A 22,858-nucleotide genomic window follows, 5' to 3' on the forward strand; every position below is an offset into this window, starting at 1 on the left:
CCCAAGGTCTGGGTAAATACCCAAAAACTGGGTATTTTACAAAAATTGCAAAAAAGTGAATGGGATTTTTTTTAAAAATCTAAATGTGAAATAATTGGTAAAACTGATAGATACATATATGTATTACACAGTTTATAATATTTTTTTATTGAAACACTTGATGAAATCATGAAAGAAACATATGGTGAACCAAAGAATCTTTCTTTTCAATGTCATAATTGGAGAAGTATAAGCAATTCGTTATGAACTTCAGGATTTCAAAATCACAATCTAGGTTAGTCATATCCAAAATGAAAAAAAAGGAAGCATGAGGGATGTTTGGAAGAATAAACTGAGAAGTTATTAAGACTATCGTGTTATTTATTTTATTGATATTTAAGTGATAACATGGAAAATATAGAAACAGTTTTCACATTAATAAGCAAAAAAAAGCAAAATATTCTTCTCTGTTGCCTTGCTCATTTGCATTTGCTCCCCTGTAGGGTGGGAAGTTCATTTTTTTGGGTATTTTTCCGAAGGCAGGGTAAATCCCCTAATAATTGCGCATTTTGCAAAAAATTTTTAGGTGGTATTAAAAGGTGACTATTTTCTTTTTTAAACATAAATCCTAAAATAAAAGATTAAAAATTTTAAATGTTTATGTATATTACGTGTGTGTGTATATATATATATATATATATATATATATGTGTGTGTGATACAGAATACACCTGAGCAATTGAACTAAGTTTGGAGGAAATTTCTGCATAAGATATAGGTAAATAAATAGTAATAATAAATTGAGCGACATTTCGTTACATTTTGATGTCATGCAGGGACATATTACTGCGTTATAAAAGACTAGGACCTTAAAAAATTGATGTTTGCTTTTTTCGTAACCAGTTAATCTTTTTACTTTTTGTACAATGGCTTTTTATATGTGAAATTTGGCTATCGACATTGATCAGGCATATCCAACACATTTAATGTGAATATCATATTAGATTGCTAAGCTGTTTCACACAATAATTCTTTAAATATGTGATCAAAATACAATTTTTGGGCAAAAATTTATTGTTTTGTATATTGTTGGTTGTATACAGAAAAGTATTTTAGTTGAATATAAATTTTTGAAATAAATACCCGGGTATATACCCTGGGTATTTACCCCTAAAAATAAATACCCGGGTATTTTACATCACTAATGGTAATTGAACTGTGTAATTGTATGAATTAGTGATGCAACGAATATTCAGCCTTGATTGTGGTTGAAGATTCAATATTCAGCCAAATGGCTATTCGTTGAATCGCTAGTATGAATGCTTACTGCCACTTTTAGGTTTTTGAACAAGTTGAATTTTCATTCTTAGTTTTAATTTCGGAACCATTACTTTGTAAATTGTAGAAATTAAATGCTCTGATTACATTTCAAACTTGTATATAAATCTTTTATTGAAAATTCTGCCAAACTATAGACTACGGCAACTATTATATTAAAATTATTTCTTTTAGCGTCTATTTTATCTCCAAGTTAGAAATGCTAAATTAAGTGATGAAATATATTGTCCTCCGGAAACATCTGTGCTTCTTGCTTCATATGCCGTCCAAGCTAAACATGGTGACTATAATTCTGAAATCCACAAGCCTGGTTGCCTTGCAAATGACAGACTACTACCTCAAAGGTATTTTGTCATTCAGTTTTTCAATATTTTGCATAGTTAAAATTTTTGAGTCTAAGATTTGTGTTTTTAAGATTTGAGCGATTGCTAATGAATGAGGAACATCAACATGCTACTTTGATAAGCCAAAGTGGTGAATTATTTTTGTCTATCTGAATGAAGAAACTATGATTTATTTTCAATAAGTAGAATTTTGTTTAGAAATATTCAGAAAACTGAATTTTGCTTTGTAACCTTCAAGAAAAGTTTTTGCAGGCTCACTTTGAAAAATAAATTTTAGTTTTACAAATTATTGTACAAATATTCTCGAAAGTAAAACCAGATATTTCTCCGAAATGTTCTCCACCTTTTCTCGAAATTGAAGTTCTCTGACAAAAAGTATTATATATTCCCCTGACCTGGCACTTGTTTTAAAGAGTCATAAATCAGTTGATACATCAGTTTGATAGCTATCCCAAGGACGTTTTGACTTTAAGGAGTTGAGGTGTTCAGATGAGGGTTTCAGGTGTAGAAATACAGAAAAATAAGTTATTGGTCCAATGAACCAGTAGTTAGAAAATTTCACCGGTCTCACAGAGCTTCATAGTTTTTGAACATTTCACACTGTCTTCAGAAAATTTTACTTGAGTCCACGATCACCCCTGAATTGGTGTGACTAGATTAATAGTTCTTAAAAAAAACAAAAACTTAATTTTGTAACGGATTATGTGTTTTAAGAATTTTAAATTGCTACAATTTAAAAACATTATTGGGTTAAAATTCAGAGCAGAATAGTGGAATCACTTCCAAAACCTCTTATCTACTGCTTGAAAATAGTCGGAAGCTGTTTTCAAGCAACCTATGAAATATTTTAAAAACTTTTAAAACAAGGTAATACTTTTTTTTAGTGACATGTGTGCAAATTTGTCCTAGGTGAATTTTTGAGATTATTTTAAGTTTTAACTTTTGTAAGTAAGTAAATTTAAAGTGCAAAACAACTTTTCATAAAAATAAAAAATATTAATGATCTTAAACACCATTCTTTTTAACAATTTCCATTAGAGTCTATTAGTAGTTTATGTATTATAAATTTATATACATATTTATATCCATAGCGTCCAATTTTATAACCATTCTTTATTCAGTTAACCATTTAAATGGTACCACATTAGGATACCAAACAATTATTTGATTTTTAAAAATGTGTAGCTTGAATACATATATAAAACTTACTATGAATTTAATTTGTGTTAAAAAAAAAGAATGTGGAAAAAATAGACACCAAGCACTAATTTTTACCATATGGGATTAAACAAAAAGGCTAGAACAGTTTAAATAATATTGTTACCCTCTTGAGAAGGAAGATCTTTCCTTCATTTTAAAATTAAGCTTTTTCCCTTAAGTCCAAGTTATTGCATATTAAAAGAAAAAGCAAATATTCAGCCCTTTAATATTAATTTTTATTATATACAGTAAACTCTCGATTATCCGGGGAATTGGGTGGCACAAGTGCCGCGGATAATAAAAATCGCGGATAACCGCAAAAAGACTGAAAGGGGGAAAAATCAGGTAAAAATTGTCCTATCTCAAATTAACTGTATTGATGCATAACACTTTCTGCAAACAGTGAAAATATATAGAGAGTACAGTACAAATACATGAAACACACCGCCAGCTCAGTCATTTCCAGCCGAGGACTGCAGTTTCGCGCTTATTAGCACTCATCAGCCCGGCATAGGATAGTGACTGAGCTGGAGATGGAAAACCTCTTAAGGAAGCCAAGAGTGCGAAACAAACTGGTTGCTAATATAGAATTAGCAGACCAGACGAGTGACCGAAGCAATGGTTCGGTTCAACTCGAAGATTGAACGCGAGGCAGCTAATTGGGCGGTAATTTACTGTATATACAGTACAAATGTTTTGTATTTTTGCACAACCGAACTTAACATCAATAACAAACAAGTGTATGTACGATGAAGGACGCACAAAAATAATAATAATAATAAAATTAAATCAATCAATCAAGCAAAAACAACTGAGTGTAAATTTACAATTTTTCAAAAAAAAAAAAAAAACAGCCACTGGTATTCGCTTTTTGACTGCGAAAATACATGTTCGTGATTGTTGATTGATTCGCGGATAATCCGCCCCGCGGATAAACCGCTCGCGGATAATCGGGAGTCTACTGTATTTGAGTCATAAAGTAATAAATGAGTCATAAAGTAATAAATGATAATGTAAACTCTTGGGTTTTAATATTCAAAAAGAATGAGTATTGTATTGAATATTAACTTCATCTCTGGATATTTTTTAGAGTTATGGATCAGCATAAGTTAACAAAGGAACAGTGGGAAGAAAGAATAATGAATTGGTGGGCTGAACACAAAGGAATGCCTAGGTATGTTTATTTAGTTTTTAAATGATTAAATTTTTTATTAGCTTGTATTTTTTAGGCTTTCATATTTTATTTGAATTTTGTTTAGGGAAGATGCAATGATGGAATACTTGAAGATTGCACAGGATTTGGAGATGTATGGTGTAAATTACTTTGAAATCAAAAACAAAAAAGGCACTGATCTTTGGTTAGGTGTTGATGCTTTGGGCCTAAATATTTATGAAAAAGATGATAAGTAAGTAAAACTAGCTTCTAAAATGCTTCTGAACAATTTTTTTTTTGTAATTTATCAAATTTTGGTATTGCATAAGTTTGCATTTTAGTTTCATAAAAGCAAGATTTTTTTAAAACTTAGCATAGAATATATAATTAACCAACCAACCATACCTTTCTTATACTAGTGTATACAGGGTTGCCCATCTTTTCCCCTAAGAGCAATGACTGGGCCTACCTGAAAGCTTATAGATATCACAAAGACCCTCTAAGAGAGAGTAAGAATATATAATTAACCAACCATACCTTTCTTATACTAGTGTATACAGGGTTGCCCATCTTTTCCCCTAAGAGCAATGACTGGGCCTACCTGAAAGCTTATGGATAACACAAAGACCCTCTAAGAGCAAGAAGGCTCCCCCTCCCCTAGATAGGAGAAAAATATTGCTAAAAACAACCTTCCCCAAAAATCTCAATGGTGCAGTCTGTACCATACCCCCCCCCCCCCCCATTAGACACCTCAACGGTATCAAGTCAACAATGCCAATTTCCGAGAAAAAACGGAAAACTCCCATTTTACAATAGACTTGTTTTTAGATAATAATTAAATACTTTGGCAAAGTTGTTGAGAACATTGTTAACTCTTAACTGACTAATTGTTTTTAATTTTTTTAATTGTAAAGTGATAGGTATGTTACCCCAACATTAGTTTTTGTACACTCCAAAAAATTTAGAATTTTCAAGTAGGAAATTTTCCAGTGAGTTTCATACTGTATTTTTAATGTAAATACAACTGAAACAGTATCATAATTGGCATACTGTACCATAATTGACTCCATCAATGAGATGGAGAGCCGAATGCGCGGTTTACAGACTTAAATGGACGCACCTATTAGTTTGCAGGGATATTATTTTTTTTGTCTCAGAAGTGTGTTAGCCTCTAAATTTATCAGAGCCTTTTTGAAATGAATGAAACATATGCATCAAAGTTTTAACTTTCCCCCCTTATTCAGGTAGAATTATTTTTACTGACTTATTGCCAATTGCATGAGCAACATTGTCTGACTGTACTTATGAAACCATATTTCTAAACCCTACTAAATGTTAGAATGCAGCAATCTAATTCTGGGGTATTAGGCACCCCGCCTCGGGAAATCCTATTACACTCAAACCTGTTTTAATGGGATTTTTTGTGTGCCATAAACCAAGGTTGCCAACTCTCCGCATTTTGCCGAGTAGCTCCGCCAAAATGGCGAAACTCCTAGGCTTCGCAAAGAAGTTCTTTTGCTCCGCATTTCCTGGTTGAATGCTTTCAAGCTTAAATTTTGCTATTTTATCATAACAAACATGTAAATATGGGAAATTAATGATGCTTATACTCAAAGATTGAAATAGTGTTTAAAGCTGTTTTATTAGTTTAAAAATAGTAAAAATAGCTGTTTTGTCAGTTGTTTTTATACTAGTGCTTAAAATGATTATTAAAGCTGTAAAACAATTTTAGATAAGTGGTTTTAGTTATTTGTATTGGTTTTTAAAACAAAATTCCGAACTGCTCCACAAAATTTTATATCGCTCCTCAAAATCAGCACAGATGCTCCTCAAATTGTTTCTCCAAGGTTGACAACCTTGCATAAATGAAAATATCAATCAGATTAGGATTCAATTCACAAAATTATTAAAACTAGCTTGAGGTAGAATCTTTAAGTGGGGACGGGTATCCCAATGAGTGACCTCCCGAAAATTAACTTATTCGGGAAATTTTGTCTGACAATTTGGCAAATTTATCATCACTTGCTTCATTTTGATTTCGTTTATGCTGTCTCTATCCACCGCATTAAAAAAAAACTTACAACTATGTTGCAAAAACTTTTTTATAGCTGCATGTAAAGTTTCGTGCATTTTTTTATGCGGTCCCTATCCACTGCACAAAACAGATTTGAGTGTACTACAAACTTGAGGGACTGCAAATTTTCTTCATAGTAATGTGGGATTTTTGTTGTAATGGAATTCAAGTACCACGATGGAAATTAGATTGGGACTGAAAATTTATTTCGTTGAAACCTATATTTCATAGTACTGGTACTCGTTGCATTGGAATTTTACTGTAAATGCTTCAAAAATAATGAAAATGCAATACAATGAACTAAACGCTTTTATTTTGAGTGCGAGTTTTGAAATGGTTCAAGTTAAATGCTGAACCGGACAAAATTTAATTAAAAAAAGGCTTAGTCTTCAAGTATTTTGAATGTTTATCTTACTGTTTTCTTTTCTTATCTACTGTTTTTCCTCATGTTTTACAAGCTAAAATTTGCTACTTGCCACAATTGGAAAATCAGGGAAATTTTTAGAGCTAAATCAAAGAATCTCAGGGATCTTTTTTTCCAGGATTTTGTTACCACCATGATTCACTAAGTAATTGAATGTTTCAAGTTGAACATAACGCAATTAAAATGTTTTCAGTGTTCTTCAGTACATAATGATAAAACCTCTTACAAGTAGTAGGAAAGAAAAAAAAAAAACTTTTAAGTTTCAACTTTTGCCTCTAAAATTTTCTTACAAATATTTATTTTTTGACAGGCTAACTCCAAAAATTGGGTTTCCCTGGAGTGAAATAAGAAATATCTCATTCAATGATAAGAAGTTTGTTATTAAACCTATTGACAAAAAAGCACCAGTAAGTAATGTTTTGAATTGTATGACCTTAAGATTATATTTTGTAAACTTTTATTTTCTTTTTTGAAATATATAACGTGCATTCAAATGAAACCAGGTCAGTGCGTTCAACTTCACATTAGACGTTAGACTATGCCACGTAACTGCATGTATGGATACACAATCTATTGGTAGAGAGACTGACTCATGCACGTTTCGTGTTGCACAGTGAGTAAGTGGTTTAATGCCGAAGAGAAGGCGGTCACGCAAGTTATCGTTCACTACGAGATGTCTTTTTTTGACCACAAGGGCCCACTGCTTGTCGAGTTCATGAAATGAAGAACCACCATCAATGCCTAGCGTTATCAAGCCACTTTACAGAGCCTTAGACGAGCCATTAAGTGGAAGTGACCAGACATGTTGCTCAAAGGTGTCCGTCCGCATGCGGTGAAGATGACATTGCAGTATCGGTGAGAAACGTTGGAGGTGGAACATCCACCCCGCACCCTTTCTCCGTGCAGACCTTTCACTGTGTGACTTTCATGTTTTTGGACCTCTAAAACAAGCTATTTGCAGACAACAAGCCAGATATCTCGGATATCACAATGGATGACAAAGTGTGACTGGATTCAGTCCTGAATCCGATAGCAACCTACTAGCTTCCTCAAAGATGGAATTGACTGCCTATTGTCGCAATGAAATAAATATGCAAACGGTTTTGGCGACATTTTGAGTTAATAAAATCGCTGCCGTTACTTTACATTAGTGACCTGGTTTCATTTGAATGCCCCTCATATATAATCGTTCTTTTTCAGTTGATATCAGGAGTAAGGAAACACAGCAACGACGATTTATGGTCTATAACACATCTCATGGTGTGCAGAGTTCTCATATTAAGGGATATGCTCCAAGATGGGCTGACACCCGGCACTTGACCTTCCCAGGTGCAACGCACCATGTCTGCAGTCCACTATTGGCTGTCGGCCTCCAAACCCAGTAACACACAAAGGGCATGCTTTGCATACCCCTTGTTTAATACAACCTAAGATGTAACGTTAAAAAGTAGGGTGATGTGGAGAAAAGTAAATTTCTGTTGTGAGAAATATTTTTCAAGAAGTCTCCCATAGATCTGGGCAGAGCAAATTAGGGTCCGTTAACGGACCCTTCACAAAAATCCGATCAAACAAAACGGACCTTTCACAAAAATCCGATCAACCAAAACAGACCCTTCACAAAATTCTGGTAAACAAAAACGGATCTTTCACAAATTGTTCATTGAAAGAGCAAATCTCAAATTAAAATAATACAGCATATTTAAAGTTAAATTAGAGGAATCAACTTATACAAAATCAGCTAATTTTGCAAAAGGAAAAAAAAAAAAAATGGCACTCTTGTGATGCTCCTGCAAGCCATAAATAATTACTACCACCAAATAAATATAATGCCTATTGTTGGTTTCTTTGAAAGAAATTAACAGCTGAAAGTCAGTTTGGTTTATAATTTTGCTTGTTTGTTTTATGCAGTGGTGTTGTTGTAAACTTCTTGGGAAAAGCGTCAACATTCTCTGAATAGGTGTAGTAAGCACTTTTTTCCCCACTCATGAATTAATCATCAATAATATACAGCGAAATGCATTTAGAACTGCAAAGGATAGTATGGGTGGGGCGGATGTGATCGCTTCAGATAGGGTTACAAAATTTAAACTTATCGCCACTTAGGATCTGGTGGTGCGATGTTAAACTGTTATTTTGGGAGAAAGTTATATGGGTTTGGTTTTTCGATATTAAAAAGGATAATTAACTTTGAATAAACTTTTATTTACCGTTATTTTTTTCTATAGATGTCTACATTTCGAAAAACGCAATCTTTTTACATCCAATATGAGAATTATATTTTATTCTTTTTTCAAGCTAACTTTGCTTTATTAGGATGCAAATAAATGAAAAGTCTCTTTATTTTTGTAACAAAGCTTATTTAAAGTTTTTAAAGGGGAATTCCATTTTCTTTTATGAGTCAATAATTAAAATGCTGAATCGATGGTTTATTTTTTATTTTATTTATTTTTGCTTCAACTGTGTCCAGATATTAATGATATGTTTATCATTGGACTCTAAAATGCAATTCAAAAGTAATTTTATCAAAAATATTTAGTTTACAAGCCGTTTTTATACTTTTGATTCCTTCACTTTGAGGATTGCAATCTCTTTGCATCCGCTGTGGAAATCTGATTTTTCGAAATTTCGATGTTTAGTACACTTAGTTAAGAGGTAAACAAATAAAATATTTTTTTATTTTTGTGAAAATCACGGAGTTTTTAAGGTTTGAACGAAACTCTGCTCTTAAACAGTGTCTTGGGTTAAAAAGTTAAATGCTGAACCCCTGCCTAATTTTTTTTCTTACAGTTATTTTAAATACTATACAAAAAACATTTCTAGTATAATTTAACATGATGTAGAATGGTAGATAAATATTGATACTTGAGGGGTGCCCATCTCCCAGGGAGCGATGCCTTCCCCCTCTCTTCAAATACTAGAAAAACACTCAAGAATGATATTCTCAACAGAAAAGAGAGAAAACACTCAACTTTAAGTGTCAATGATGCAGTTTCTACCATCTCAAGAGTCTAAACTTTCGTTTTTACGAGGAAAAAAAATTTTTTTTAATTATTTGATTTTTTACAAAATTATTTTATTTTTCACTAAAAACGGACCCTGTGAAAAATCCTGGACACACCCCTGTCTCCTTAGATTTGGCAGTTAAGTAAAAAGGTGCTGCTCCATTATTTTATGAACAAGTTTTCTTTAAAACAAGGGTGTTCCTGATCCAAAATTTCAGAAAATTCCTAAAATTTTGGGTTGTTTCCGAAAATTTTAACCAACATTCAAAAACTGAAAAAAATTCAAAAAATAAATTTTTTTTAAAATGTTTTTTCCTATGATTTTAATGATTTCTGTATGCCATATTTGAATAGTTTTTATGGGGGAGGGAGGTTAAGCTTCCTTATAATTTTTGAAAATTTCACATTGTCTTCAGGAAGTTTTATTCAAGTCCACTTGCGCCCCTGCTTTAAAATTAATTTGTGTTTGCACCCAAGTATCTTAGACAGCTTGGAGGTTATTTATCTAATACCATGTGATGCTTGCAGATATATACTGACGGTAGCAGAGGAGATGGTTCTAACTCTGGTAGCGGTGTTTTCATCAAAAAAGGGAATGGCATTAGGATCTGTATCAAGAACCCAGATTGCTGCTTTGACTCTCTGGCAAAAACTTTTAGCTATTGAGGAGGCTCTAAAGTATTGCACCACAGAGAATGTCAATACAGATATTTGGATTTTAATCAATAGCCGAAGCTCTATTCAACATCTGTCTGAATAGTGGAGACATGATGACAAAACGACTCTGAACATAATTCAACATCGAAATGACTTGAGCAAAAGTCCTAAAATTCTTCTTCAGTGGATACTGTCACATGTCGATGTGTATGGCAATGAGATTGCCGACAGGCTGGTTCACGATAGGAGCAAAGGGACTTTTCCTCATAATGAATGCCTTTCTTACTCGGAAATTTCAACCCGAGTCAAGCAAAATATCAGTTCGTCTTGGAGGCCGGCCCCTATAAATAAGGGGTACATAGGAGCTCATTCTGGTGCTGCTTTATGTGAGACATGCAAGATCAGACTGTTTTGGCCAGGCTACAAAGTAGACACTCACAAGCACAACACCATGTGACTGGTCTTAAAGTTTATAGTCTGTCCAAAATGCAAAATGAATCAAACCGCTCCTGCCCATATTTTTTCCTGCATTGGCTGTGATTAGAGCCAGCTGTACTACAAACCTTCTGCTGCTGGACGGAAAATGCACTAGTTCATGGATTTGGTTTAGATGTTTCTGTCTGCCAAGTAGCATATGAAACAGTTAAGTAAAAAGTCGCAAAAGCAGAATCTTGAATTATTTTTCTCTTTAATATTTTTCCTTAGGTTTATCCCCCTCCCTCAGATACCCTCATTTTTTTTCTTTTCCAAAAGAAAACGTGCTTTCTTTCATTTTTGTCCATTTGTGTGTTTTTTTATTAACCATTATGAGTGAAAATAAATTTTAACTGTTTGGTACCTCGAAATTTGGTTCTGTCTACTATTTTTCTTGGTTCCAAGTACTATGCGATGAGAGAAGACTACTTCTTTTGATCTGATTGTCATTGCTTGAATTTTTAATTTCAGGATTTTGTCTTTTTTGCCCCTCGTTTAAGGATTAATAAAAGAATCTTAGCTTTATGTATGGGTAATCATGAATTATACATGAGACGTAGAAAGCCAGATTCCATTGAAGTGCAACAAATGAAAGCTCAAGCCAGAGAAGAAAAATTAGCAAAACAGCAAGAAAGGCAAGTCTTAATTTTTATGAAAACCATTTTAAATTGTTTTAATTGTGCTTTTTGTATTTATTTCCTATATTTTTGATACTTTATTAATGGAAACGATTTCTTACCAAGGTGGTAGAATATGTCTGAATGCTTGAACTAGGTTCCAGAAAAGTCTTTTCAGCACTTGTGGGAAATTACTTAAGAAAACTCTTTTATCAGATTTTAATGACTGATAATTTTTAAATTACTTTTTTCTTCTTACCTTGTAAGTTCAGTTTGAATGAATTTTAGACAAAAAAATTATTCTAGGGAGATTGTAAGCTAGGAAATTTTCCTGCGTCTTTTATAAATTGTAGTTCTTGGCTCGTTACTCATATAGTTAAGTGTTCTTTTCTTATGGAGACATTGGGTTTTATGCTTTATTCTCAAACTTTGCTTTAGATTTTTGAAAAGTGATAAGAAAAATTATAACTTACTAAAAAGTGGTAATCAACTTAAAAATCAGTTTGAATGAATTCAACTGAATTCAGTAAAATTCAGTTTGAATGAATTTTAGACACAAAAATAATGCTAAGGAAATCGTAAGATAGGAAATTTTCCTTCGTCTTTTATTAATTGTAGCTCTTGGCTTGTTTACTGATATAGTGAAGTGTTATTTTCCTGTGGAAAAATAGGTTTTTATGCTTAATACTCGAAATTTGTTTATAGATTTTTGAAAAGCAATGAAGAAAATCGCAACTTACTAAAAAGTCGTAATCAACTTAAAATATTAAAAGGAGCAATAAGAATTGCATAGGTATTAGAAAATTAGAATCTTTATAAAATGTAAAAATTGCAACAAGAATATTTACTTTCCATTTTAATGTGATTTACAAATTGATCATAGAAGTTATAAAAGTTTAAGGTTAAAATATTTTAGATGACTAAGACATTTCATAAATGAAATAAACCTGCTTAAATGGTGCTTAGCTATTTTTTCAAGTTTTATGGTTATTTCTTTTCCCTCCACCCCACTCTCAGCTGCAAAAGTCAGTTTGTCTAACTCTTATTTAAATATTTGAAAATACATAAGCAGATGTACTATATTAAGTGATTGTGTTAAAAAAAAAAAAACAATTGTTTAGCAAATCACCGTTATGATATGAGTCATCCACAAGTGATATTATGCATTGAGGGGGAGACGGGTTCATGAAAGTGTGACAAGGGGAAGAGAGAGAGTGACAAAAAGTAACATCACGCAGTTATTATAACAATATGTTTTTAAAAAATATGACGTGATAAGAGGAGGAGTAAGAAAAAAGTGTGACATTATTTAAGGACAGCCCATTAGTACTCCTTCAAAATCTCATTTTACTCCTTCATTTTATTTCTGAAATTGAGTACGAACCCTGATAAAATTGATGTCAAAAAATTTCAAATCATTTAATTGTCAATTTTTTAAAGTCACTGAAAACATTTATCTATTTTGTATTTTATTAATATTTATAATTTATAGTAAAACTGAAGAAATTGTAACAACCTATGCTTAAGTCAGTAAAGAGTTGGAACTTTTTTGTTTGTTGTGTTCTTTCATGGTATTAGCTGTGGTATCAAGGGAGGACCTTTATACCACAGTTAATACTTCATTTTTTCTTTAAATACTTAATACTTGAATTCTAGACTACTCCGCCAAAGAGTAGCTTTTAGTAAGCAAAATGTACCCGTAAAAATGCAACATGCATCTAAGGAACTAATATTTTTAACCCTAAAAGGTAAATTTTATACCAAATCCTCCATTGAGAAATCTTATTTTATTAAAGTGAGTATGAGAGACATACATACAGTTTTTTTCTTAGAAGGCAAGGAATACTAAATGTTGGTTGTATTTTCCGATTTTTTGGTTTAAATCAATCATTTTGAATGGAAATTTAAGTGTTTCATGTTATGATGAAGAATGTCAAACTTAAAAAACTGATTTCACCAGCTTTTTATGCTGTTTTAGATTGTTTTAACAGCGTTAAAGACACTATCTTATATCCATTCCTGCTAACTTATTTGCATCAAATGGAAAAAAAAAACTTATTTAATGGTTTTTTCACTTTTGCTTCAGGCCGACTTTTTAAATAGCTTTGGCGTTAGGTAAACCATGGCCAAATACAGACTGGTGTTTATTAAAACCTTCCCAAAAACCTCCCAGCCAAAATGATGCATAAAAATGAAGTAATAAAATCGGAACATTCATTGAAGAAATTAAAAATGGCTATTTTTACAAATCTACATTATTCATATTAATTGCTCTGCTGGAAGCATTTGGAATTAACATTTATTATGAAGTAGAATTTTAAACTGATATGAGTACAATATTTTTGCAGTTCTGTAACTTATATTTGTTTTTCCATATGCACTCACGAGAATATTTGTTTTTTGAAAAACACTTGCTTTACATGAAATTTACTTGTATAAAAAAAATTGCCTCTCCATATTGTTGAGTATTTACTTTATTTTTCCATAAATCAGGCAATTTCTTCGCAGTTTGTATTACTTTTCTATTTTCTTTAAAAAAGCTTTTCATATCTGAGATTACTTCAATGTTAATAGTTGTATGTACTGCTTTAGGTGCATACTTTTTTTTTTCAAGCTTTGAATTTCTAAATATGAGTGCATTTAGTAACTCTTGTTAATATTATACTCATTTTCAAAGAATTGTATACTTTTAGAAGTAAATTGTAATCATTTTTCATTTGCTAGGTTGGCAGCTCTGCAATGTGTAACATTAGAATGAAAACAGTTAAACATTAACTTTGAAATGAGAATGCAAACTTAAGCTATATGTTTACTTATTATTAAAAAAATAAATTCATAAATATTGAATAATTACTTGTTAAAGGCACTTGAAACTAGATTTCATTGAAGTTTCTATTCATCTTTATAGAGAAAAGCTTCGTCGAGAGATGGAAGCCAGAGAACAAGCTGAGAAGAAACAGCAAGAATATGCTGAGAAAATCAAACAGATGCAAGAAGAAATGGAAAATAGGCAGAAAGGTATTTTAGAGAAATAAACCTCAACATACTCGATGGCATCTGATGTGCAGAAAAACTTTGCTTTTTTTGAAGCCTGCTGTAGAAATGACAAAATTCTCTTCTGACCATGAGTATTCCTCGAAAACAAGAACACAAAACTGATAAGACATTTCTAAGCAAAGTAGTCAAATTCTCAGGTACTATTCATAAATAAAAACACACAGCAAGCTCAAATTTGATTTTTTATCAAACTTTGTTTTTACAAGCACTCTGTTATAATGAGCAAATAATATGATCCCTTCATGCTCATTAGAAGAGAGTTCTACTGTGCCATACTTGAAATAAAAGACATTGCTTGCTTGGTCACAGTAAACTGTTTGACTAGCTTCGCGGAGGGAGAGGGAGTAGCGTGTAGACAGAATCATTATTTTGCGAATCGACGTAAGTTTCCATTGTGGTTTTGCTTCTGAAATTTTGAAAGTTACTTGCATACTAGGAGCTCAGATAATTGGAGTTTTCATGATACTAGGAGCTCAGATAAAAGTCATGTTATGTCTTGCGAAAGTAGTTTTTTTAATTTCCGAAAACAGCAATAACTGAAAAATATTCAAATTAATGTTGAGAAAAACATTTCTTTGTAATGAATTTTGAAACAATAGTTTTGTTTAAAATGAGAATTTTCATACATTATCTTCATAGGTTTTAAAACTGGACCGAACATTTTGTTTGTTGTAATAGGATTTTACTGTATAAACTTGGTTTTGAGTTTAAACCAAGTGCTAGTAAAATAGTTTAAAATTAATATCCTCAGCTACCATGAATTTATGAAAACCTCTTCTACTGTTGTATAAATAACTTGAAGCTCAACTTGATTTTTCATATTTCAGAATTACTTGAAGCTCAACATAGCATTGTTCGCCTCGAAGATCAACTCCGTGAAGTGCAAGCTTCTAAGAATGAGTTAGAAAGTAAGCAAAATGAATTGGAGGAAATGTTGAAAAAATTAGAAAATGACAAAGCCATGGAAGCTGAAGAGAAGGCTAGATTGGTAATTTTTACTTATTTTCATTCTGAATTTAAATATTTTATTAAAATGATTATAAATATGTTTAACCATTCAAAAAATGAATTCATTGGGAACTAATTTTTTTATGTCTTAGTTCTGTTTTTTCTTTAACTGACTTGGACTATACGGCCATATTGTTAAAACTCGGGGAGTTTAAAAAATTCGGTTAATATCTGGAAAACTTTGGTTAAAATGGGGGGGGGGGGGGGGGAGGGGGATGAAATTGCAAATAATATGCAGCCATTTTGTCTTTTTTTCTACATTTTACTGTTAAAAATTCTATTTATAGGAGGCACATCATTAAAAAGAATGAGAAGCTATTAAGTGTTCCATTTATTGGAGTCCCTCATTAAAAAAAAATCTTAGTATTTTAAAAAACTTTTGAGACCCGTACAAAATGCTTTGTGACCCCTTTTGTTGTCGCAACAAACAGGTTGGGAGCCCTTGAACTAAGCATTAATTGAAGTTCACATCTTGGAAAATTTTCCTTTTGTTCTGTTCATTAAGCACTTGCATAAAACAAGTAACGTTTTAAAAAACATTTACTACTTTTCTACTGCAAGCTTGTTTATTAATTTTTTTTTAAACCAAAGCAAATCATAAGTATGATGTTTTTAATTATGACGGAATGAAAATTTTTTGGAGCAGTACTTTTTGTTTTTAATGGGCTTTGAAGATTAAAAACATTTTCATAAATATTTTTTTTTGATAAGTAATTTATGCAGATTATCAGCCAGGCATGTTTAAATTTTTGTTTTACTGCTCTCATTTTGATTGTGCTCTTTTCAAAATTACACATTTTTATGCCTAATAAAAGCAATGATTGGGAGAAAAAAGTGTAGTGATTTGAAAGATATGTAATTTCATTGTAGGCAGAAGCTATTCAGCTCAAACAACAAGAAGTGATGCGTATTCAGGAAGAAGTTAACTTAAAAGATGAAGAGACTCGCAAGCTTCAAGAGGAAGTTGAAGACGCTAGGCGCAGACAAGCAGAAGCTGCTGCGGCATTAATGGATGCAACTACTCCTCAACATCATCATGTCCATGAAGATGAACACGAAGAAAACGATGATATGGTCAATGGAGAATTCGGTAAGTTTCACATTTTGTTTTATATCTTGTAATAACTTTTTTGGACAAGATGCTAAGTTTTTAAGTTTTGAATTTTAGTAGTGATTAAAAGTGTAAGGCATTTTTTCCCCCTTTCTAGTATTGGGTAAGTATGTTTGTGTTGAAATATTAGACCTTGTTCATCTCTATGGGATAACCATCAATGTTTAAAAAGTATGCTTATATTAATTCGAAAAAATCTTTCTTCAATAAAATAAACAGTTGATGTACACAGGGTGAGCTCAAATGATAGACCCTATTGTGGGTGCAAGATCTTCTGTCTGAACGGAATTGCCAAGACCAAGAATGGGATGGAAATTTAATTTGATGACTTTACTTCAGTTTTTACTTTAAAAAAAGTAAATAAGTAATCAAAATAAGAAAAACAGGTATTTTAAAAATACATTTTTATCATTAGCTCCTTCCATAATCGCTCATTTACATTGATGCATGCATAACATCTTTTGCCTCTCCCACGAGACTTTCGGCTGCGATCTTGTGTTAGAATGTTTTTAGAGGCGTGACTTTTTGACTTCAGGCACCATTTGACTTTTTTTAGTAGCTTTGTATCTGCCAACTAACATTGATTACAGGTCTATGAGTTGCTTACCATTCTCATTGATTTTTTGAATTAGTCTCATTTTGGGGCTTTAGAAATTTTTTTTTGAAACTAGAGTCCTAAAAAGGCAGTTGTAGACAATTTTTTGATTTTTCTGGTAATTTGGTCAAAATATTTTCAGTCTTGAACACATCCACCCCATACTTTCTTGGACATAACCTCATCATAAAAAGAAATCACATGTCATTTTTCTCGACGTTTTACATTAGCTTAATTATACAAGCTTGCTTATTTGGTTTCTGCTGAAAAAAAGCATGAAAAAATATCGTAATTCCAATATTTCTCCATTGAAAGTATTGAATCTACAACACGTTTCTTTAAATATTTTGAAAATGCATTTCTGCAGATACTTCAGTTTGCCTTCCCTTGGCAGCATTGCAATATATGCAGTAGTTTCGAAAATAATATTTTTTATAATCTGATCCATCATTTGTGCTCGTCCTGTATATATTACATCATATCCAACGTTGTTTCCATTATGCCTAGTTACTAACATGTCAATAAATTGGATAACTAAATTAGATATATAGTGACATTTTAAAACAATTTGGTTCAATAATGTAAAATTATTTTCAATTTATGTTTCATTTAATTTCTAACTTTTCCAACAAAAGTTGTCTGAATTTGAGTATTTTCATTTAGCCCCCAAACCTTCAAGCCTCATGACCCTACCTGCTCTCAATTTAAGATCTTGTTTGGACTATTACAACAAGTGTAGCAGAAATTTATTATTTTTTGGATGCAAACCCCCTACCCTCTTTTTTAAAGTTCTTTTTTTTCATTTGAGTCTTTTCTTTTAAAAAGTTTCATATTTTATATCCTGTATGGTAAGTGAACAAGAATTTTCTGTGGAAGATCCTTAGCATTATAATACAAAGTAATAAATACAGCTTGAAGTTTTTATTTGTAGCCATATTTATTTGTTTCTATTATTAAAAGTGAATGAAATGGCAAAAATTGGCAGTTAATGTAAGTTAGGCAAAGGAATGATTATTGCAGTTTGAAGAGCAATGTCTTTCCGTAATCAAGAGCAAGACTTATCAGCATTTTTGTGTTTCGGAGTGTTACTAGTGTATTTGTAAATAGTGTGGTGTTTGGCAAGAACTTTGCATGAACTAATGATGAATTTAATACTTTTTGAAAAATATATTCTGTCTTTGAATTACAGGTGCTGAGCTTTCACGAGATGATTCAATTAACTTGCCAAGACCAGAGGAAGATAGAATAACTCAAGTGTCAAAAGAAAAACATTTGCAAGATCAATTGAAGGTATGTTATAGATTACAATATTAATAAGAAACTTGTACATAATAAGCACATGTTAGTAAGTATTTTATTTTTAAAAAGATTTATTTCCCGAATAATTTGACTGAAGAAGTAGATACAGTCCCTCTGAGGAAAAAAAAAGTCACCCTTTTTATTACTGAGGAATTTAATTTTGGACATTTAAGGACTAACTTTTAGTCTTGGTGAATTATTTTTTATTTAAAATTAAAATGTCCCTGGCAGGAGATGCTTCTTGATTATACTACGTGCTAGTCTCATTTCTACCTAATTTATGTGCCTTTTGTTTTCTTTGTCGAATACATTAAAGTCATTTTGGCTAATTGTGTGTCAGCAGTCTTTTAGTTTCTGCTTTTGAAACTTCATGTTCAAACACAAAATGTACAAACATGTTGAGTCAAAAAAAAACTTTTTTGAAGGTTCTCTCCACCTGTTCTCCCTTTCTCAAAACAAATACTTCTGAAATGGAAATGTTATTAAACCCATTTATCAAGTTAATTTGCTAAATGTAATTTTAAATTGATCAATGCAAACATCACAAGATTTTAGTCTTCAATTGCACATGAAAAATTATTTTAGCTTGTAGGTCAAAGTTACAACTATTAATAGTTGTGACTTTTTAGTAATTATAATTTCTAATAATTACTTTAGAAGTAATTTTAGTTTACTGTAGTTCTAATTACTAAAACTCTGAATCAATCTACAATTCTTTTTTCGAAGCCCCTTTGAAAAAATTATTTAAATAGGCAATGGTTTTACTAGAACTATAATTTTCTAGTGCAATCAAGCGTAAAATTGATAAGCATGAAATCTATACATACTCACTTACTGTTAAAAAAAGAGAAGAAAAAAAAAGCTTCAACTTTTTTTCTTGCTACAATTTAATAAAAATTCCGAAATATTAATGTTATCATTTCTGAGTTGTAATGGAGAATCTGAAAACAGTGCAATTTTGTTTGCTCACAGTGTATACATGTTTATGAATTTAGACTCATTCTCAACCTTTACCATTTTGCCCAGCTCATTCAATCAAATTCTATTCTCTGACTCCTGAGTTTGAGTACTTTCAATTTGTGAAGCCCAATGTTTTGATAAAACCTTCATTTAGTTATTCAAGACCACTCTGGTTTGATTTTTTATGTGTCCTTGCACAGGTCAAAACCTAGAAGCCAAAAGGATGGTTTGAAATTACATCATAGCATCCAAAGTTAAGGCATAAAAATACTCTGACATTTTTAGAGTTTGGATGAAGTGGAATATAACAAATTTTGAAACCTTTGACATTTCGAATCAATAATATTCAAATGTAATTTTACGATTCCTATTGCTTTTTTTCTCCTCCCATATTGCAAATCTAAATTTTTGTTTGAAATGCAAAACGTAAAAATTGACTTATCTAAAACTTTTGAGGCATATTTCCAATGCATGAAAAATGCTTATAAAAAGGCTCTAAAAATATCTAAAGACATCATAGTACTGTATCTCTAGAAGAACTTGAAAAAAAGCAAAAGTGTGATTGGCATTGAAAAGGGCAGTGGACACCAGTGTTTCACAAAGAAATACGCTCGGAACGAACTTGTGATGAAACATTCTCATAAGTACAATTAAGGTTAAAAAAATCCATACAACAGGAACGTAAAAGTACAGAAAATTTAGGAAATGAAAAAAAATTAAAAGATTAGTTAATTAAAAATAATAAAAAGTAAATTTTCTGTAAAAAAAAATTAAATAAACATGATACAATTCATCACAATCGAATTTCTTAATCTTCTCTAAAACTCGAGTATGAAGTAATTCTTTGACATTTACTTATCTGTTACTGGTTCTCTAGAATGCAATTGATTTTTGTTTCAGGAATTGAGTAAAGAACTTGCTTCTTCTAAAGATGAAACAAAATTGACCAAGAACGATCTTCTTCATCAAGAAAATGTAAGGCAGGGAAGAGATAAGTACAAAACTTTACGAGAAATTCGAAAAGGCAACACCAAGAGAAGAGTCGACCAGTTTGAAAATATGTAATTACTTGTTGGTGGGTCTTCATATACTGTTGTCAAGAAGGGAAGCTATGTTTGAAAGGGGGACTTTCTGTTCATATCTAGAAAACTTATTTTTAAGAAACAAAAACAAAAAATGCATATAAAAAGCATCATTTATTACATTCCATATTGACTAATTTCAATTCTGGTTTTATTTTGTGTTTTAAAAAAAAGTCTCCAGCTTTAGATCTGAACTAAATCTGCACGTTTCATGCTTACTTGGATACTCTGACCCCCCCAAAAACCTTGGAGGTGTTTCAGTGTAATCAAATTGAATTTTAAATTATAAGTAGTAGAAGAGAAGTTGCTATATTTTTTTACGAACAAAACAGTTTTAGGTTTCTTGACATTTTTAAGAATTATAAGGTGTTGACTCAATGCTGTATGTGTGACTATCCTATTCACATAACAAATGTGCCTTTATATCGCTGATACTATGAAAGTATGCTGAAGAGTTGGAAATATTTTATAATTTTATATTAGCTTAAGAAGGGTTCTGTACCTTTGTAATATTTTTTGAGCCTTGCGTACTTACAGTATTATAAATGCTATTTTCTTTAACAATTTGTAATTTGTTAGCTTTTAAAGAAGTTTGTTGAGGATTAGTTACCTCTGGAGTTAATAAAAATGCATTTTTTCACTCCTGTAAATTTTATCTTCAGTAATGAACATTAATATCTAATTTACAAATTAGACATTTCATATGAAGTTTTTGCATCCATATTTTGGAGCATATTATATTGATTGTTAAGTATGTTTTAAATTTGTTCAAAACAACACGAGCTTGTTTATAGCTGGTAGTTGTAAAACTTAGCTTTGTTGATGAATGTCATCTTAGCAATATGCTTACTGCAAAACAGTATTGTGCTTCCTATTATAATGTTATTTGTATTTTAAAATTTTTTTGTAACATTCATGGAGACCATATTAGATGTGTTAAATTTGTTATTTATTGATTTTTAAATCAAACTATTAATTTTTATTTCATTGTGTTGTTTCTACCAGTGCAGTATTTAATTTCTGAGTAAATTCTAAAATCAAATTCTTTTTTTGTGATTTTTTTTTTATTGCAAAATCCTGTAAATCTGTGCCAAAAAAGAATCATTTTAAGAAGTTACTGGCCAATTTCAGTGATTTTTTGCTTTTCTAGTGAATATGTATCAAGACCCAGTGATTAAAAAATTTTATAACTGCTGCCAGCTGTGTATATTGTTAGTTCACTTGATTGCAACAGGTTATTTCTCCCTACTTTTTATTACACAAATCAATTCTTACATAGGTTAATTATTTTTATATTGTAGATAATAAAATTGTTCTTGTTGATGTACAAATGTATGCAATTTCATAGTGGTCTGGGCACAGTTCAGTAATGTGGCAAATTTGTTGTATGTGTCACAAATGATTATTCAAACTTTTGCAAGTTTAAATAAAAGCTAAGTTTTACAGTTTATTTTGTGTCTTGTGTTTCTTAATTACATGAAGAGATTATTATTTTGTATATGAAATATTTCTTTGCTCATCAAGATTAAATTTATAAAATTAATCGTAAAGGATGAAAAAATCTAATGATCAAACAAACAGTTAGATAATTTAAAACTGATCTCTTATGAGATTGCAGGGCATAAAACTGGTCGATACAAGTCAGTATTCTCAATTGTGTCAGTTTTTTCAAAATTTAGTCAGTAAAGTCGGTATTTTTGAAAATTTGCCCAAGAATTCATTTTAAGAAAAATATCATCAGTGGTATTTTTCCTATTTTTCTTATGAACTTTTTAAAATACCAAAAAAGTGAGACATTGCCAATACTACAACCTAATTTTACTAACCGGGTAAAGTTTGCATTATTTTATAAGAATAATTAGCTTCTGTTAGTTTCTTTTCAGTCTACTTTCCACAAATACTTTTGTGCAATGATGCTTCCATCAATTTTTCTGAGGGGGTATACTCCTAGTAATTCATTGCGCACAATATGTGTATGCAATGATATACATAATAGCATATCATATGAAATTTTTTGAAACTTGAGGGTGTAAGTTATGTCTAAAAAATGTTTGAGTATACAGTGTATATGGGAACATCCCTGCTTGAGAAAGAGCAAATATATGCTTAGTCTGTTGTTAAAAAATTCTTAAAAAGAAATAATTGTTAAATAACCAAGTTAATGAATACTGCAAAATAATTTTGAAAGTAAGGTATTGAAATGGGAAAAAGGGCGTCGAACGGTCTGTTTGATTCCCCCCCCCCCCACACACACATAGAAAAAAAACCTTTCGTGTTCAAAAAATGTTAGAGAGGGAGCATCATTCCCTTTTTTCCAAAGGTTCAAAATTAAACATAAGTAGCGATGCAAAAATTGAAAGAAAGATATAAATCTCGAACTAGCTAGGAGATTTTTTTTGGAACAAACTTATTTCAAGATAGAACTTGGCGTATGAAAATTTTTCCTCAAATTTGTCGGCTTTTTGAGAAATGAAAAATATTTTA

General features: G+C 31.3%; 1 protein-coding gene across 1 annotated transcript in view; it reads left to right on the top strand.

Annotated features, from left to right (window-relative positions):
• The window catches only part of LOC129223352 (moesin/ezrin/radixin homolog 1-like), a 35,717-nt gene extending 13,893 nt beyond the window's left edge, over positions 1–21,824 (top strand). The window contains exons 6-15 of the mRNA XM_054857920.1: positions 1,492–1,661; positions 3,952–4,035; positions 4,121–4,267; positions 6,823–6,919; positions 11,117–11,280; positions 14,171–14,280; positions 15,147–15,307; positions 16,198–16,417; positions 18,223–18,323; positions 20,193–21,824. Of these exons, the coding sequence (XP_054713895.1) occupies positions 1,492–1,661; positions 3,952–4,035; positions 4,121–4,267; positions 6,823–6,919; positions 11,117–11,280; positions 14,171–14,280; positions 15,147–15,307; positions 16,198–16,417; positions 18,223–18,323; positions 20,193–20,357 (1,419 nt within the window). The 3' untranslated portion in view covers positions 20,358–21,824. The remainder of the gene's footprint in view (positions 1–1,491; positions 1,662–3,951; positions 4,036–4,120; positions 4,268–6,822; positions 6,920–11,116; positions 11,281–14,170; positions 14,281–15,146; positions 15,308–16,197; positions 16,418–18,222; positions 18,324–20,192) is intronic.
• Positions 21,825–22,858: the final 1,034 nt, after the last annotated feature.

This window comes from Uloborus diversus, chromosome 5 (genome assembly GCF_026930045.1).
Source record: "Uloborus diversus isolate 005 chromosome 5, Udiv.v.3.1, whole genome shotgun sequence".
NCBI classification, from domain to species: domain Eukaryota; kingdom Metazoa; phylum Arthropoda; class Arachnida; order Araneae; family Uloboridae; genus Uloborus; species Uloborus diversus.